This window comes from Pogona vitticeps, chromosome 5 (assembly GCF_051106095.1).
Source record: "Pogona vitticeps strain Pit_001003342236 chromosome 5, PviZW2.1, whole genome shotgun sequence".
In the NCBI taxonomy this organism is placed as follows: domain Eukaryota; kingdom Metazoa; phylum Chordata; class Lepidosauria; order Squamata; family Agamidae; genus Pogona; species Pogona vitticeps.
This window is the reverse complement of record NC_135787.1, coordinates 71,057,167-71,074,928: the sequence shown is the minus strand read 5'-3', so window position 1 is coordinate 71,074,928 and position 17,762 is coordinate 71,057,167. Positions and strand designations below refer to the sequence as shown.

General features: G+C 44.3%; 1 protein-coding gene across 1 annotated transcript; it reads right to left on the bottom strand.

Moving 5' to 3' along the window:
- Window positions 1–3,222: 3,222 nt before the first annotated feature.
- EXOC1L (exocyst complex component 1 like) lies at window positions 3,223–17,502 on the bottom strand. Its single transcript, XM_020792534.3, has 3 exons — window positions 17,382–17,502; window positions 4,378–4,508; window positions 3,223–3,513 (listed from the first exon to the last, which is right to left on the bottom strand). Exons 1-3 carry the CDS (start codon window positions 17,500–17,502, stop codon window positions 3,247–3,249), a joined length of 519 nt encoding a protein of 172 aa, XP_020648193.1. The 3' UTR covers window positions 3,223–3,246.
- Window positions 17,503–17,762: the final 260 nt, after the last annotated feature.

Below are 17,762 nucleotides of genomic sequence, written 5' to 3'. Positions count from 1 at the left end.
CAGCGACCTGGGGCAGGTGCTGAAAGAGTTAACCCTTACCCAGAGACCTGGGAGAGTTTTGGCGGGAAAAGAGAGGGAGGAGATAGAGGCTGGGCTGGGAGATATAAGAGAGAAGAAGGAAGAATCCCAGGCGTCTGGGAATGGATCTTGGTGGAGGATCCGTGGACTGGCAAATGGGAGCAGGTGAGAGTGCCCCATGAGGAAGCCGAAAGACGGAGATGCCAAGGGCTGAACCCCCGACCTTCGTATTGGGGGGAAACCGAGGCCAAGGAGTGGCGCCGTAAACTAAGGGAAGAGAGGGAAGCAGTGGCTAAGGAATTAGAACGCAAAAAGGCATGGCATCTTGCGGAGTTGCAAAAGATGGGAGTTTGCCCGGGCCTCGGTTGGCAGACACCGCAGATGGGTCCCCTTTATGGGGGTGGAGCGATGACGAGGAAACTCTGCCCTTAATCCCCGTTGAAGAGGAAGTGGGAGATGTGCCGGTGCCTGTGAAGGAGCTAACAGCACCGTGGACTGCGGAAAATAGTAACCCGTTTGTGGATGACTTATGGACACCCTTGCGGCCACGGTTTGAGCCACAAGAGACTTTAAACCCCGTTGGGCTAGATGGTCCAGTTAAAGTTGGTGTTACAATAAATACTGAAGCTGTTGATTTTACACATCCATCTCGTCCTTTATTGGGTGTGACAGAAGCCCGTAATACTGAACCCTCACACAAAGGTTTCGAAATTAGTGCTCAGCTACTTTTTTTAAGGCACACTTTTCAACAGGTTTTTCCCCAACATTTTTGAAAGAGTTGGAGCTGATTTTCAAAGTGGACTTTGATCAGTGTGAAGCTCTCTTGCAAAGGGCTCGAGCTGGAGGTTTTCAGTCTTAGTTCTACTAAAAGAAAAAAATCAACACAGATTATTTTAAACATGTTTTTGTGAACGTGTTTTGAAATATTTTTGAACTGCTTCTTTAAACAACACCTGTTCTTTAAAAATAAGAGATGTGTTGCAATGAAAGGAGAGGAACAAATTCTCTGTCTGAGTAGCCATGCTAGATCAACAGGGTCAGACAGCCTCAGGTAAAACATTTAGAGCAAAGAATCTATAAGCCCACCCTGTGGCTACTTCTTATAACATCACCAAACACTGACTTAAGAACCAGCTTCCTCCTCCTTTCCCCCCTTCCCTTTCTGCCACCCTGCTTACTTTTTACAGTCAACCCTTGACTTACAAACTTAATCCATTCCAGAAGGAAGTTTGTAAGTCGAAAAGTTCGTAAGTCGAATCAGCATTTTCCCATAGGAATGCATTGAAAACCAGTTGATCCATTCCGGCTGTTTTTGGTTCTTAGGTCGAGGGACTGTTTGTAAGTCGAAGCATAGTTCCCATAGGAACTAATGCAAAGCCGGTTAATCCGTTCCTACCACTAGGGGCAGAATTTTTTTTCCTTTTATCCTAAGATGACTTAGGTTAAAAAAAAGGAAAGAAAAGAGGGAGGGAAGAAGGGAACGGACACCTTTTCAACAGAACACCTTGAAAAGCACCTTTTCAGCCAAGACAAGCACCTTTTGGGAAAAACCAAGCACCTTTCAGACAACAGATCACCTTGAAAAGCACCTTTTCAATCAAGACAAGCCAATACAAGCACCTTTTGGGGGAAAAGGGGGCAGCAAAGGAGGGAGGAAACACCTTTTAAACATCCAAAAATATTTTTTTTAAAAAAAGCCAAAAAATAAAAATACAGTCCGTACAACACTGTACCAGGCAGTACCAGGCAGTCTGAAGACTGTCTCCAAATCCACTCTCAAAATGCTGGAAAGAGTGAGGAAGCAGACAGGCACCCTCTTCACTGGCCAATGGTTAACTGAAAATTCAAATTTCATGCTTTCCCCACTTCCCGCGCATTTTTTTGGTTCGTAACTCGAAACTGTTTGCAAGTCGTCAATATTTTTCTATCAGAGCGGTTTGTAAGTCGAAAGGTTTGTAACTAGGGCAGATTGTAAGTCAAGGGTTGGTTGTACTTCTGACTGATGACGAGTGTGTTTTCTCAAAATGTTTGCTTTTTGTGTGTTTTTGCACACTTGGTGCCTTTTTATTCAGGCTGATAAAAGTATCACCTTAGTATGACTTTTAAATGATAATTAGCTGACAACCAAAGTGGAATGAAACCAATCTCAGTACAAACATAGAGAGCAAATGTTGATTTATCTACCTGTTATGTTGAGAGAGAGATGATGGACTTGGTTTGGTTTTACTGGGGAAAAACTGTGTAAGTTTATTGGGAACAGTCTTGCAGCTAGGAGTGTGCATGTGTGTTGTACTCCCGTTCTCAGGTCAGAGATGTTTTTTAAAAAAATTGTCTTATGGTACTATGTACCAACTCTTTTCCTTTCCTTATTCCACTGTAAGTGATTGCATGCACAGCAGGAAAGGTTTGGGTGGTGTGTGTGAGAGGGATACTAACTCCTGAATATTACTTTCTACCAAATTACAATTCCTAAGACACTTTGGGAGGCGTCAGGATAAGTGTTGTTGTTGCTATGTGCCATCAAGTTGTCCTCAACTTATGGTGACCTCATGAAAGAGCGATCTTCAAAATGTTCTGTCCTCAAATACATCTTTTTTAAGGCAATCAATCCACCTCATGTTTGGTCTTCCTCTTTTCCTGCTGCCTTCAACCTTTCCGAGCATCATTGTCTTTTCCAGAGAATCTTGCCTTCTCTGATTGTGCCCGAAGTAGGACAACCTCGATTTCAAGTCTCTTGTCTCCTGAATTTGATTCAGACTTGACCCATTTGTCTGTCTTTGGCAGTCCAGGGTATCTGCAAAATTCTCCTCCAGCACCACATTTCCAACAAACCATTTTTCTCCATCAGCTTTCTTAACTGCCCAGCTTTTGTGCCCATAAATGGCAATTGGAAATTACAATAGTTTATGGTAGCTACACTGATATAATATCAACATAAGTTTTCATCTATATGCACTTAGAAATAAACACCATAGAATTCAATGAGCCTTATACACAGGTAGCTGAGTATAGTATGACACCCTGAATATGTTCTTCATTGTGCTGAAATGAGTGGTTAGGAAATTAGCATTTCATACATACAGTCAAGAATATATTTCTAAGAGAATTGGAATTTTACAAAACGTTACTGTTCTGAAAAATAGAAGTCCTGGCACTGTACTGAATAGCTACTGTTGTTGTAAAATTTTAATTACAAATGCTCTTCAAATCTGGTGAAATTGATAACAGTCAACCTGGCAAAGGGCACAGAGACAAACACAAAAGGTTGGAGGCATAGAAGCAGATCTTCATAAGTACTACACAGTCTCCATTGCTGGATGACCAGAGTGCCTCGTCGTTGATGTAAGTAAAATCAAAGTTCACGATCTTCAAGTCCTTCTGCAGGTACCTCTCATTCAATTTATTTATGGTTCGTGCAAAGGCATATTTAGATGCACAGCTATAAGCTTCCCAACTGTAGACTTTCTTGAAATGCATATCAAACCATGGATTATCCTAAAAAGATACAAACAGGACATGAATGAATAAGGGGATAGGCAGGACCCTGATCATTCCTTGTTTGACAGCCATTAAAACCTTTATTAGGCTCTCCTCCTGCAGCTTTTGTGTGGGTTAATGAATTATTCATAAGGACAAAATAGCCTTTGGAAATATTTCCGATACACTAAATTGTTTGAATTTTTTAAAAACGGCGCCAGCCATTCAAGAGGGAAAGAACATATGCCACTTTCCACTAAAGTCAGGACCATTTTTGCTGAATGAGAAATATTTGAGTAGTTTCAGTTTGTTCTTGAAATATGCCTCGCTGTAAGACGGGTGGAGAGCATGGATGGATTAACAGGACAATAGCTGTCAGAACTTCTGTGGCCAACTGTGTTTGAGGTTTTCGAACACATGGACATTCTGTGTGTCTTGCCAGCTGAAACTGATTATTCTTTGGGACTCATCTGACCACAGTTAAAGGCAAGATAGCACAAGCTATTATTACAGATCTTAGACAATTCATTCTTGTGGGGACTGAGGTTTCAGTCAAACCATGTAGGCAAGGACAGTATATTGAGGGCCAGTTCATGAAATTCAGAATTAGTGTGACAAATTTCAAATAGGTTACACTTGGTTGGCATAAGCTGGTGTCAACTTTATGAGAGAGACCACAGACAATTTGATAGGCATTTATGCCACATGCCTCAACACTCAATGTGCATGTTTGAGCATATAAGCCATGGAAATACTGCAAAATATTGAACCTGAAATCCCATGGTGTTATTTTGATATAACTTCTTATAGTCATCATTTTCATCAACTATTATAGCACAAATTGCGGGATAAGCATGCCTTATACTAAAATGTAGCACTCACAGAATCAGGCTCTTTCCCATCAATCATCTCCAAATCATCAAGAAACCATTTTTCAGATATTTCATAGTTTTCATCAAGGCCTGTTCTAAAGTGTTTCACCATAGATATTTGCACTTCTTCAGCTTTTGTCACTGCAAGACAAAGTAGTAGCACACATGCACAATAGTGTATATCAATTTATTAAGTGTATATTCCAGTTTTCTATTAAAATCATAACTCATGGTTAACAATAACATTGAAAATTTTGGGTAACTAAGATACCCAAAGCCTATTTAAATGAGTACACTTTAATTAGAGATGGCACTTGCCTTCTTTCCCCTTGACCAGGGGTCTCAAACATGTGGCCCAGGGGCCATTTGCAGCCCTCTGGATGATAGTTTGTGGCCCTCGCCTTGTCTGCCCCCCCAAAGCACCCACGCATCCTCTGCTGTCAAGAGTCAAAAAAAAAGCCTTGCCTCGCTCGCCAGCTCTCTCCCAAGACAGTACCTCTTGCACCCACCATCCAGAACTGCAGCCTGCCAGCCAGCTCGCCTGTCTGCCGGCTGCAGGTCTGGATGGAGGGTGCATGAGGCGCCGTCTTGGGGGAGAGCCGGCAAGCAAGGTGCGCTGCCATCCCTTTTCCCCGAGCACCTGAGCCACTGCCGAGCAATGCCTGAGAGCAGAGCTCGCTCCCAGCCCGTCCTCGAAGAGTGCCTCCAACAGCAGCTGCTGCTGCTGCCTCCTCTTCCAGGGAAGTGGCTCTCTGGCTCTCTTTCTTTCTCAGCACACCCAGCACCAGCCTGGCCAGCGGCCGCCTCAACACCCAGTGGTGCTTCCTACTCCTCCTCTTCGTCCTACTTGAGCCGCCTCGGCTCTGGAGGCTGCCTGGGCTTGCCTCGAAAAGTTTGCTCCTCTGTTGTGGTGGGGGGTAGCTGCTGCTGCTGAGTGTGTCTTTTTTTGAGGGGGGCCCTCAGAGGAAGGTTGCCGGACCTCCGTGTGTGTGTGTGTTTGTGTGCATGCATGCATGCCCGCGTGCACCTGTGGGGGGACCTGCCCCATTCTGTTTAATTTCGTGGGTACTGATGGGAGCTTTTCTCCTTTGGCAAGGCGATTTTGTGAGGGCTTTAAAAAATTTTATGTTGTGCCCTCCCCCCGGCTAGGTGGTCGCTGGCACTCCCTCCCTTCTCCGCTTCTTCATCCTGCTCCTGCTTCTGGTGGTAGTGAAGAAGGAGCCGGAGGGGGTCGTGGCCGGCAATGAGGGCTCGCGCGCCCCTCCTCCGGCTCCTCACAGCCCCAGTCAGACTAAAGAAACTCCTGGGCAGCTTCCTTGGCCTCTTGCTCTGCTTGGCGGAAAATCTCATGTGGCCCAGCCTCACCCAGACTCTGCCTTCAGCAGTCCCCAGGTAAATTGAGTTTGAGACCCCTGCCCTTGACAGATAATTCTCCCATATTTTCACCAAATATGCTTCAGATATTGAAAGGACAGAGAAAAGGCCCTTGAGGATCATTAAAAGTAAGCAAGCTGTAAACCTGAGACTTCAAGGGAAGCATACAACTAGCAACACTTGAAGGGGATTAAACCACATTTTTGTCTGCCTTTTGAATAAAGCATCCCTGTCTTATCCGAATTAAGCTTTATTTTGGCCTCATGTATTTCATGTATTTAATTTGGCCTTATGAGGAAAAAAAATTCTCATTAATTGTTTGAAACAAGTTGTGATGCTAATTAATGAGTAGGATCTAGGGATGCAGAAGTATGTCCGCTTTGCTTTTTACTACCTTCAGATTTTTTGAACCTCATGTTCTTTCCGTTCCAAAAGGCAAGATTTGTGGATTTTGGCAAATTTTGCAAAACTGAACTGAAACAATTTGTCACCTATCTACTATGGCCATATCCAACAGAGAAATCTATTATATATGTGTTGAAGTTGAGGAGTTTTCCAGAAAGAGACAGGAACCCTAATTCAGTATAAATATGCTAAATGCAAACCCAGACTTTTAAGGATTCAAATTAAAACTTATCAGAGTTGAGTCCTCAAAGTCGTGGGTTTAGATAGACAATTGTCAAATTTGGCTTTTCTTACATTCAGATATTTTTACTCTCAAGTTCTTTCCATTCCAAATAAGAAGAAAATTGCCAATTGGGAAAATACATATAAAAGTGAAGCCTCCATTCCTCGAAGAGTGCATCACTGTCTGAAAACTGATAAGTCATCTTGCTTTTAGCAGGCATTTTCTATCTTATATCATCTTATACTGAAAGCCAACAGGGTAGAGAGGGTAGAGTGTTGGATTATTATGACTCAGGAGACTTGGGTTCAAATCCCTGCTTTGCTATAGAAACGCACTGGAGTGGTGGTGACAATGATAAGCCATTCTTTGAACATCTCACATACAGTGGGGTCTTGACTTGAGAACTTAATCTGTATTGGAAGGCGGTTCTCAAGTCAAAAAGTCTGTAAGTCAAGTCTCCATTGACCTACAGTGCATTGAAAACCGATTAATCCCGTAACAGGCCGTTTTTGTTCCATTTTGGTTTTTTCTGGTCTGTAAGTCAAATCTCAGTCTGCAAGTCAAATCTAAATTTTGCGGCCAGAGAAGTCTGTAATTCAAAAAGTCTGTAAGTCAAGCCATCTGTAAGTCAAGGGTCCACTGTATCTTGAAAAGCCTACAAGAGTTGCCATAAGTCAGAAGCAATCTAATGGCACATAAAAACCACAAACCATCTTATAATATCTGCAGAGATGTATTAACATGGATATCATCCTGTTTCCACTCAGAATACACTACTAAATCTATCATCTACAGCCGAGCTCTATGATATAACTGGATCTGTCCAGACTGAGAGTATAGAGATTCTCAGCTTGGAGATCTAACACAGACATTTATCAGAGTAAAGTACCCACTCAAGGAAGTGATCAAGCATACCAGTAGGGCTCGATGGAAATGATATGGAAAATTTTCTATGAGACAAATTAAGAATAACAATAAAACACAGTTCTCAGTTAATACAACTCAAATGTGTCATCCGTTATCTATAGCCCATCCTGGGCAATGCTACATCTCGAAATGGTTTTACATACATAGAAGGCATGTACTTGCATGCAGACAAACACCCAATGTGGCAGGATTATTCACCAGCAACAATAGATCTTCCAAACAGAGACACTGACACAAGAGCCAGACATTCTGCCAGACCCAGATGCCAATACTGTTCCCATGTCTATACTGGAAATATTATTAAAGATCCTAATAACGTAATTATTAAGGTTGCAGAAGCCTGCTTCCAATCTGATAATATACCATCTTTTGTCAGCAACATTGCACACAATTTTACACAGGGGGAAAGGGTTAGTGTTTATGGGAGCAATAGATGGACACAAATCTGACATGTGAAACGGTAATGAATGAAAACCCCTTCCGTCCTGTCTACCTGTGAAAGCAACCCCTCACTACCAGCCTTCATTGGCTGGGAGTCCTGGCACAGGAAGACACCCACAAAAGTCACTGTGGTTTTCTGGAAGGAGACTCCTGACCACAAAATGGCAGCTACCATGCTGTTAACATCTGCTGGTGCCAACTGACAAAATTGACCTCGGGTCAGCCGAGGGGGGGAGTGGCACAGTACTTTATGAAGAAACATGGAAATTCGTTCTATGGCAGGGTTGGATGCAAAAGGCTCTGCAATGAGATGTAAAAACATTGCTGGTCATAACAAGTACTAACATTTCCCAAGTTCTAACACCTGAATTGCAGGTGAAACCCAAGGTGTTTTAAACAAGGTTTTCTGACATTTCAGAATGGTTGGTGAATCTAAAAAGTTGTAGAAGTAATGATAATGAATTGGATCTAGACTGAGGTTGCAGTTTCTGTTATCATTTACCTGGTATTGAGTGAATTTGAGCTCAGATAAACTTGCTAGTTAATAGATATGTATAGAATTACATTCTAAGCTACTTTCGCTCAACTTCTTTGAAATTAATAAATTAGACATGCATTCCATTGGATTTCAAGGGGGACTAAGTACAACATAGTCCAGAGCCAATCAGTTAATTCTAGAGATGCATCATTCTGCATATGTTAATGCTTCTGTACAGGAATTCTGTGGCTTCCCTTTCCCCAACATCAATCCACTACATCAGAGACCACAATCAAAGGCCTCGCATTGATTGCAAATGGAAAGGCTTAGTTTTTAAAGTTAGCAATTGTCCACTATGTCATATTATACATCTTGACCTGTTAATATAGCCCTTGAAATCATAGTCAATAATATGAAAAAATGTTCTTGTTCATTTGTCTCTTCTGTTATTTGTCGAATCATACAAAGTTTTTTTTTCAGGGAGTGTACAGTGTTTAAGAAACACAAGAGAAGAATTTGGAAGAGAACTTAATTTTTGACTATTAATTCCAGAGCAAGTTTAAAATTTAATGAACAATTTCAGTTCAGCTGAGCTTTCTCATAGTTACGTACAGTCCCTCTGGCTTTTATACATTGATTACATGTTCTCATTTTCAGAAAGAATGTTATTGTCCTTTTGTAGCTTGTCTGCTATACATTTCATAGCCTATGGTGTCTGAGATTAGCCTGCTATACTGCTTTGAATCAACACAATATTCTTTTTTTAAAAAAATGATACAAGTTTAACACCAACAACGATCTCAAGCATAGGATAATACATCTTGCTTTGTTGGAGCTGTCCAGCGTGCTGACTGGAGCTTTTGTGAAGTGTTGTATGCCTATTGAAGAACTAGGAGTCAAATATCTTTTTGTGCCTTATATCAAATGCAGAGTGTCTTCTGAAAGATTTGGAAGAAATGCAAGAAACAAAGCTTGGCATACGTACGGTACTCCAAACCTGAAATTCATATAGTGTTTAACATAAATGTTAAAGGCATAACATAAATGTTAAACATTATTTTGTTGTTTTTGTTTTTGTTGTGAATCCAAAATCAGTATATGAGCTTCAGATGAACTGCTCACAAGAATATAAGTCTTGTCTTAATCAGCTAGTCCAGTATGTGTATTTTAAGCAATTGCTGGCCATATGCTCCTAGAAATCTCATGGGATACATGATGGATATGGTTGTCCTATAGAATCTGGCAGTAATTGCTGAGGTTATTTTTTTCAGAACTGCATTGTTCTTAATTAATGGGTATTCATATATTCTAGAATGGTCAGGTGTTTCTCACACACATAGAGATTTACAGCATAAACCTGTTGATCATTTTTTAAAAATAATCACATTGATTATTTTATCAATTTAGTCTCATTTTGCTTTTCTAAAGCAACCAATACAAACTTACCCATATTTGCTCAGACATAAATCTAACTCTTTAGTGGGGTTATTCTTTGTTAGTAACTATGCTGAAGACCCGTTTTAGATACAATACAATAATTGAATACAACTGAGAAATATCTAATTTTTTGTTGGCTTGGTGAACACAGCCTTGGGCTACCATCATGTGCACATTTACTTGAGAGAAACCCTACTTAACTTAATGGGACATCTGAACAAATATGCATAGGGTTACACTGTGAACAGGGGATGTGGTGGCGCTGCGGGCTAAACCGCAGAAGTCTGTGCTGCAGGGTCAGAAGACCAAGCAGTCATAAGATCGAATCCACGCGATGGAGTGAACTCCCGTCGCTTGTCCCAGCTCCCGCCAATGTAGCAGTTCAAAAGCATGCAAATGCAGGTAGATAAATAGGGACCACTTTGGTGGGAAGGTAACAGCGTTCTGTGTCTAAGTTGCACTGGCCATGTGACCACAGAAGATTGTCTTGGGACAAACGCTGGCTCTATGGCTTGGAAACGGGGATGAGCACCGCCCCCTAGAGTCGAACACGACTGGACAAAAATTGTCAAGGGGAACCTTTACCTTTACCTTACATTGTGAACATCTTCCAATGTACATTTACTAAGAATTAAGTTCCACAAACTCCAAAAGTAGTTGTGGCTTTCAGATACAACTATTATTATTAACTATAACAAGTATGATAATGTAATTATAATATTTGTAGGCTGCCTTTTGCTATAATTATAAATTACCTAATTTGGCATACAATAACCCTGAATTAAAACAATCAAATGTGACTCTTGGGTTTTTTTAAGGCAATGGCCAAAATCCTACTGCATAAATTATGATGAATGCCATCATTGTCTGGAGGAAATTTGGGGTAATTAAAGAATTTTGTCTTTCAGGACAGCTTGTCTGACTTGTGAGTAATCCATTGCATTACAGTGGTGCCTCGCTTAACGAGTGCCCCGTATAACGAAAAAATCGCATAACGATGGCTTCGTTGCCATCGCTTTTGCGATCGCACAACGATCTTGCCTATGGGGAAAAATCGCTTTGCGATTTTTCCCCATAGGCACCATTTTCCCCCAGCTGAGCGGCGGGAGCTTTGAAGCCCCGCTGCTCAGCTGGGGGAAAATGTCGGCAGTGGGCTGTGGCCTCGGAAGGACCCCGAAGCCACCGTCCCCTGCCGACAATTCCCTTCCGAGCTCCGGGGACAGGCTGGGGGGTGGACCGGGGAGCTTGAAGCCTCTCCGCGCCGCCTACCCCCGCTGTTCCCGGACTTCTGGAAGTCCGGGAACAGCCTGGGTAAGCAGCGCGGAGAGGCTTCAAGCTTCCCGATCCACCCTCCAGCCTGTCCCCGCCGCTTAAAGCCTCCTTGCGCCGCCTACCCAGCCCGTTCTCGGACACCTAGGTGTCCGAGAACGGGCTGGGTAGGCGGCGGGGAAGGCTACCGGCATCGGGGACAGGCTGGGGGGTGCACCGGGGAGCTTGAAGCCTCTCCGCGCCGCCTACCCCCGCCGTTCCCGGACTTCTGGAAGTCCGGGAACGGCGGGGGTAAGCAGCGCGGGAAGGCTTCAAGCTTCCCGATCCACCCTCCAGCCTGTCCCCGCCGCTTAAAGCCTCCTTGCGCCGCCTACCCAGCCCGTTCTCGGACACCTAGGTGTCCGAGAACGGGCTGGGTAGGCGGCGGGGAAGGCTACCGGCATCGGGGACAGGCTGGGGGGTGCACCGGGGAGCTTGAAGCCTCTCCGCGCCGCCTACCCCCGCCGTTCCCGGACTTCTGGAAGTCCGGGAACGGCGGGGGTAAGCAGCGCGGGAAGGCTTCAAGCTTCCCGATCCACCCTCCAGCCTGTCCCCGTCGCTTAAAGCCTCCTTGTGCCGCCTACCCAGCCCGTTCTCGGACACCTAGGTGTCCGAGAACGGGCTGGGTAGGCGGCGGGGAAGGCTACCGGCATCGGGGACAGGCTGGGGGGTGCACCGGGGAGCTTGAAGCCTCTCCGCGCCGCCTACCCCCGCCGTTCCCGGACTTCTGGAAGTCCGGGAACGGCGGGGGTAAGCAGCGCGGGAAGGCTTCAAGCTTCCCGATCCACCCTCCAGCCTGTCCCCGCCGCTTAAAGCCTCCTTGCGCCGCCTATCCAGCCCGTTCTCGGACACCTAGGTGTCCGAGAACGGGCTGGGTAGGCGGCGGGGAAGGCTACCGGCATCGGGGACAGGCTGGGGGGTGCACCGGGGAGCTTGAAGCCTCTCCGCGCCGCCTACCCCCGCCGTTCCCGGACTTCTGGAAGTCCGGGAACGGCGGGGGTAAGCAGCGCGGGAAGGCTTCAAGCTTCCCGATCCACCCTCCAGCCTGTCCCCGTCGCTTAAAGCCTCCTTGTGCCGCCTACCCAGCCCGTTCTCGGACACCTAGGTGTCCGAGAACGGGCTGGGTAGGCGGCGGGGAAGGCTACCGGCATCGGGGACAGGCTGGGGGGTGCACCGGGGAGCTTGAAGCCTCTCCGCGCCGCCTACCCCCGCCGTTCCCGGACTTCTGGAAGTCCGGGAACGACCTGGGTAGGCGGCGCGGAGAGGCTTCAAGCTCCCCGGTGCACCCCCCAGCCTGTCCCCGATGCCGGTAGCCTTCCCCGCCGCCTACCCAGCCCGTCCTCGGACACCTAGGTGTCCGAGAACGGGCTGGGTAGGCGGCACAAGGAGGCTTTAAGCGACGGGGACAGGCTGGAGGGTGGATCGGGAAGCTTGAAGCCTTCCCGCGCTGCTTACCCCCGCCGTTCCCGGACTTCCAGAAGTCCGGGAACGGCGGGGGTAGGCGGCGCGGAGAGGCTTCAAGCTCCCCGGTGCACCCCCCAGCCTGTCCCCGATGCCGGTAGCCTTCCCCGCCGCCTACCCAGCCCGTCCTCGGACACCTAGGTGTCCGAGAACGGGCTGGGTAGGCGGCGCAAGGAGGCTTTAAGCGGCGGGGACAGGCTGGAGGGTGGATCGGGAAGCTTGAAGCCTTCCCGCGCTGCTTACCCCCCGCCGTTCCCGGACTTCCAGAAGTCCGGGAACGGCGGGGGTAGGCGGCGCGGAGAGGCTTCAAGCTCCCCGGTGCACCCCCCAGCCTGTCCCCGATGCCGGTAGCCTTCCCCGCCGCCTACCCAGCCCGTTCTCGGACACCTAGGTGTCCGAGAACGGGCTGGGTAGGCGGCGCAAGGAGGCTTTAAGCGGCGGGGACAGGCTGGAGGGTGGATCGGGAAGCTTGAAGCCTCCCAGCGCTGCTTACCCAGGTCGTTCCCGGACTTCCAGAAGTCCGGGAACGACCTGGGTAGGCGGCACGGAGAGGCTTCAAGCTCCCCGATCCACCCCCCAGCCTGTCCCCGCCGCTTAAAGGGTAACCGCAGCGGCTACCCCAGCCATGGCCGGGCTCTAGGGAGTCCAGCCATGGCTGAGGTAGCCACCATGGGTCAGATCCAAGCCGCGGGGGGAGGGAAAAAACCGGATAATCCGTTCCAGTTGGAACGGATTAACCGGTTTTCAATGCATTTCTATGGGAAATGGTGCTTCCCATAACGATGTTTTCACATAACGTTTTTTTTTCTGGAACCAATTAACATCGTTATGCGAGGCACCACTGTACATGGAAGACATACAGTAGTAGTTGAAGAATGAAGGAGGAAGTCTTTAATTACTGAAAACATTTTCCTGTTGGTGATGTCATTTAGCTACTACAGTCCTTAATGATGGATCTTTTGCCTTCATAGTAATAAAGTTGCTTAAATTGTTTTACATGTGCGTTATCTTTGTCCCCTTTTTTCATTACAACCACAGGAAGCATTGTGCCCATTCCATTTTGCGAGTTAGCTAGCATAGTTGGAGAGCTTCCTAAAAGGAGGCTCCCCATAAGAGATCTTGCAGTGGGACATAAAGGCATCACCTCAGTTCAGGGACTAGCCAGCCTGCCACACACTCAGGTTGCTAGAAGGGACTGTGATGCAATGGGATAAAGACTCCTGCAATTCACAAAGTTATGCCAGTATAGTTTGGGGTAGAGAAGTGGCCAGCAAGCACAATGATGCTCATTATTCTTGATCTGTGCAACACCAATGCTGTATAAGCTGTAGCTAATAGATACTGTTGAACCCGTTCTCATATATGTGTGATTATTATTTCATCTGTGTCCCATAACAATAATTGAGAAATTTGTAGGGATATCTCTTGACATCTGCCAGAATTCAAGTATATTGAGGATTAGAATTAGGACTATGGTTCAGGATTCAAGTAAACGGTTTAAAAAAAAAATCACAATGACTATTTCAATCTGCCCTGCCCCCTCTCCCAAAGCAATGGGATACAGTGGACCCCCTACTTACGGAATTAATCCATATTGGAACGGTGGCTGCAGGTCGAAAAGTCTGTAGGTCGAGTCTCCGTTGACCTACAATGCATTGAAAACTGATTAATCCGCAACCAGCCGTTTTTGTTCCATTTTTGTTCCATTTTGGTTTTTTTCTGGTCTGTAGATTGATTCTCTGGCTGCAATTCGAAACTAAATTTTGCAGCCAGAGAAGTCTGTAACTCGAAAAGTCTGTAAGTCGAGCCATCTGTAAGTCGGGGGTCCACTGTAATAGGAATGCATCACTTCTGCTTCTCTGCATTATGGACTGCCCTATAATGCATGCTTTCTTTTTGGTCTAATTTGGCTGGGCCAAAAATGCTAATTGGCATTTTATTTTCTGTATTATTTTGTCCCAAACACTTTTTGTTTATTTTACAAATAAACAAATTTTTCAAACGTCTTCAGTCTGGCATATACATCAGAAGTAAATTTTAAAAGCATGAATATGAAAGAATGATGGTCAACAGTGGTCATTCCTGTTTGCTTTTTCCATGTGTGTCCAGTTGCCTTTTTCACCATTTGCACAAGGGAATGTTCAGTGGGGCATTCTCAGGCTCGTTTAACTACAGCTGGAAATTGCTGGAGCAATTAAAAAGTGCTCCACCCACACAGCTGTTAAGCTTTGTGGTTACTAATAGGATACTGCTCAGTATTTTACTTCTCACTCCTAACATTAAGATGGATTTGTTACCTTTGTCTATTCTAAGGAACTTTTCATAGTACACAAACTGCATGGGCATTGAGAAAAGTTGCTTTAACATTGCCAGCATTATGAAATATGCATTGATCAAAGTTATATAACAATTTGGAAATATATTTTGGGCAAACACAAGGCAAATTTCAGATGACCAAGTAAATGCAAGAAGGACAGCTGGGAGCCTGATGGTTTCCACTCCTCATCTCTGAACATCCATCCAATAGTCCACCAAGATGACACATACAGACCTTAAGGAAATTCCAAATCCCTCCCTCTATACATTTGGAAGTTCTATACTGAATGGAAAAATCTGAATGCATATAGGTTTGACTCCCTCTTTGTAACAATCGTGGATCAGCAGATGCGTTCATGATCCCACCTGTTCTATGGATTTGTTTGGAAAAATTTAATTTAAACAGTTGATGGGAGTCTTTTGTGTATATTTCTTTGTAAATTATGAAGTATCAATAAATGTTTTCACTTACTTGGAGCTACACCATTTATCCCAATGGAATTTGTTTCCAGATAAGCATGCTCAGAACAGTTATTTTAGACCACAATCCAAATTACTTTGACCAGGACCAAATAACTACTTTAGGTACTTACGAAATGTCAGGTATGTGCAGGGGAAACATTTAATTCTCTTTTACCTCTCTATGAACAGCAAAGCCCTTTAACGTATCATGAGCTACTTTTGGAAATTTATAATTTGCAACAGTGCTCCGATATGCTGCATTGAAGACTGCTGTTTGAGAATACAGTATCATTTCAAGTGCGTGAAACGTGTTGGGAGTGTTATTTGGAGACTGGTAATTGCTTTCGATAATGTTTGAAATGGGAGAAAACTGCATAGTTTCCATTTTCACACCACTCTCAAACTGAATTCAGTTCCCTTTTAAGTCAACAGAAGTGTGAAGATAATAAAGTCCTGGGCAAAGCAAAGTCATTTCAGGGGCAGCAATAGGTTCTGAAACTCCCTAAAAACTTTCCCAATTTTTGTTTGAGTTTCTTTCATTTTTGCCTGGTGGCACAGCAGACTGCCATGGCATGCCAATGCAGAGCACGTAGGCAGACTCTGAGGGATGTCAAGTTTCAGGAAGTTACTTTGGTCTTGCATCAAAGATTTCAAAATCCTTGATACACAGGAACTGTTTGAATGGGCCTGATATGAACACGAGCAGAGTTTTCAGGGAATGGAATTCTTCAGGACTGCTCTGAGTTTCATATCAAGTTATTAGCTACAGATAATTAACTATTCTTGCACTCACCACCTAGTCTGATTTCTATTCTAACATGTCCTTGAGAAGCCCCTGCCTCATTTTTTCTAACAGGTCAAAACATTGAAATGCTTTCAAAACAAATTGTCAAGATGTAGCTCAGTGACAAATCTAAATGCTTCATGCCACAGATGCTTATATTATAGCTAGAAAGGAGAGAGAGAGAATCATTGTCTCCTGGGATATTTTAAGAGATTTTTCACATATACAAATAATTTCTGATTACACCATTTGTTGGATTATCAAAATGGTCCAATTAGTAATAACTTATGGTGATAAATCACTGACCTATAAAGATACACAGTGTTTGGTATCAGTTGCGGAGTCAGAAAACATTAGGGCTCAAAGCAGTCTAGTAATTATCTTAAAAATCAGTAGTCTTACTTATGTCGAAAACAAAATCACCATCTGCAACAGTAAACCAGAATGTAAAAGCCTTCAAAATAACAACAAAATCCAAAAACCAGCTATCTCTCTGTGTTAAACACAGTAACCAACAGAATATATCCAAGTCTACAGTTACATAGATACATATCTTTCTGGTGTTCTTCTTCAGAAAAAAATCAACCATCTAGTTCCGAACAAGTGAATATAGTTCCTAATTACTGGAAGGTACAAGACAATCATGAACATTTTATAAATTTGAGCTTGAAAGCACCCAACAATACAGGCAAAATGATTCAGGGCACCTTGATCTCAAAATGATTTCATGAGACCTTTTCACCACGCTGAATGCTGCAGCCAGAATTTGTGAAGCAAGACATCAGTTACTCTGATGCAATATTTGAACTATTTTCCTACAGCTCACACAGTAATGGATAATAAGCATTTACTGAGCAGAACTGCAATCCCATACACACTTACTTTGGAGTAAACCACACTGGCTTCTGTGTGATTTAGTCTGAGGGACTATACATAGGGTTGCGCTGTAAAAACTGATTACTTGTTTCTTTGCATTCAAACTTCCAAGAGGGACTTAGTCTGTTACATTGAAGAATTTTAAGTCACATCTAGATTGAAGAAATGAGGTTTTTTTTTTTTTTAAGGTGCTGCCTTAATTTAGAAATAAGTGACAAACTGTTGGAAATGGCATATAAGTCACAGGTAATAAATAATAGCAAAGACAATAAATAACATCTAATATTTAAAACACTCGACATACATAGTAACAAATCACTGAAATAACACCTCTTGATGTAGGTGAATCAGTAGTATTATGCCTCTTCTGCAGATAAAGGAACCGAGGCTGAAAAAACAGGCCAAGATCATATTGCTAGATTATGTTTCGGGTCAATTTTGAAGCAAGAACGGCTGAAACCCAACTCTCACCCTTAGGCACTGCACTACACCATAATGGATACCTGGTGGCTAGACATTTACCTGAAACACAGAGGTAGAAGCGATCCTGGCCTGAGCACTCGACTTCAATAAACTCACATAAGCTTTGCCCAAGGGATTTGAATAGCTTCTTATTGAGGTCCTCCTTTACGAGCGATGACATTGCCTTGGCTTTGAGAATAGCAGCAGCTGTTTTGTTTCTACTGCTCTTCTTGCTCTTTCTTCTTGGGTCTTGTCAAGGGTTAGGGATTGGGTTTAAGTGCTCAACAATCAGGCCACAGTTCCCTTCTCCCACTTGTCCAACTTGCTGGCCAGAGGAACAGCAGCCGCCCCATTCAGCACCCAGCTCAGCCAAAGAGATTCTTCTGCTCTGACATAGTTGGTTGATACAATGAGCGGTTCCTTCCTGTGGGTCTCAGCAGC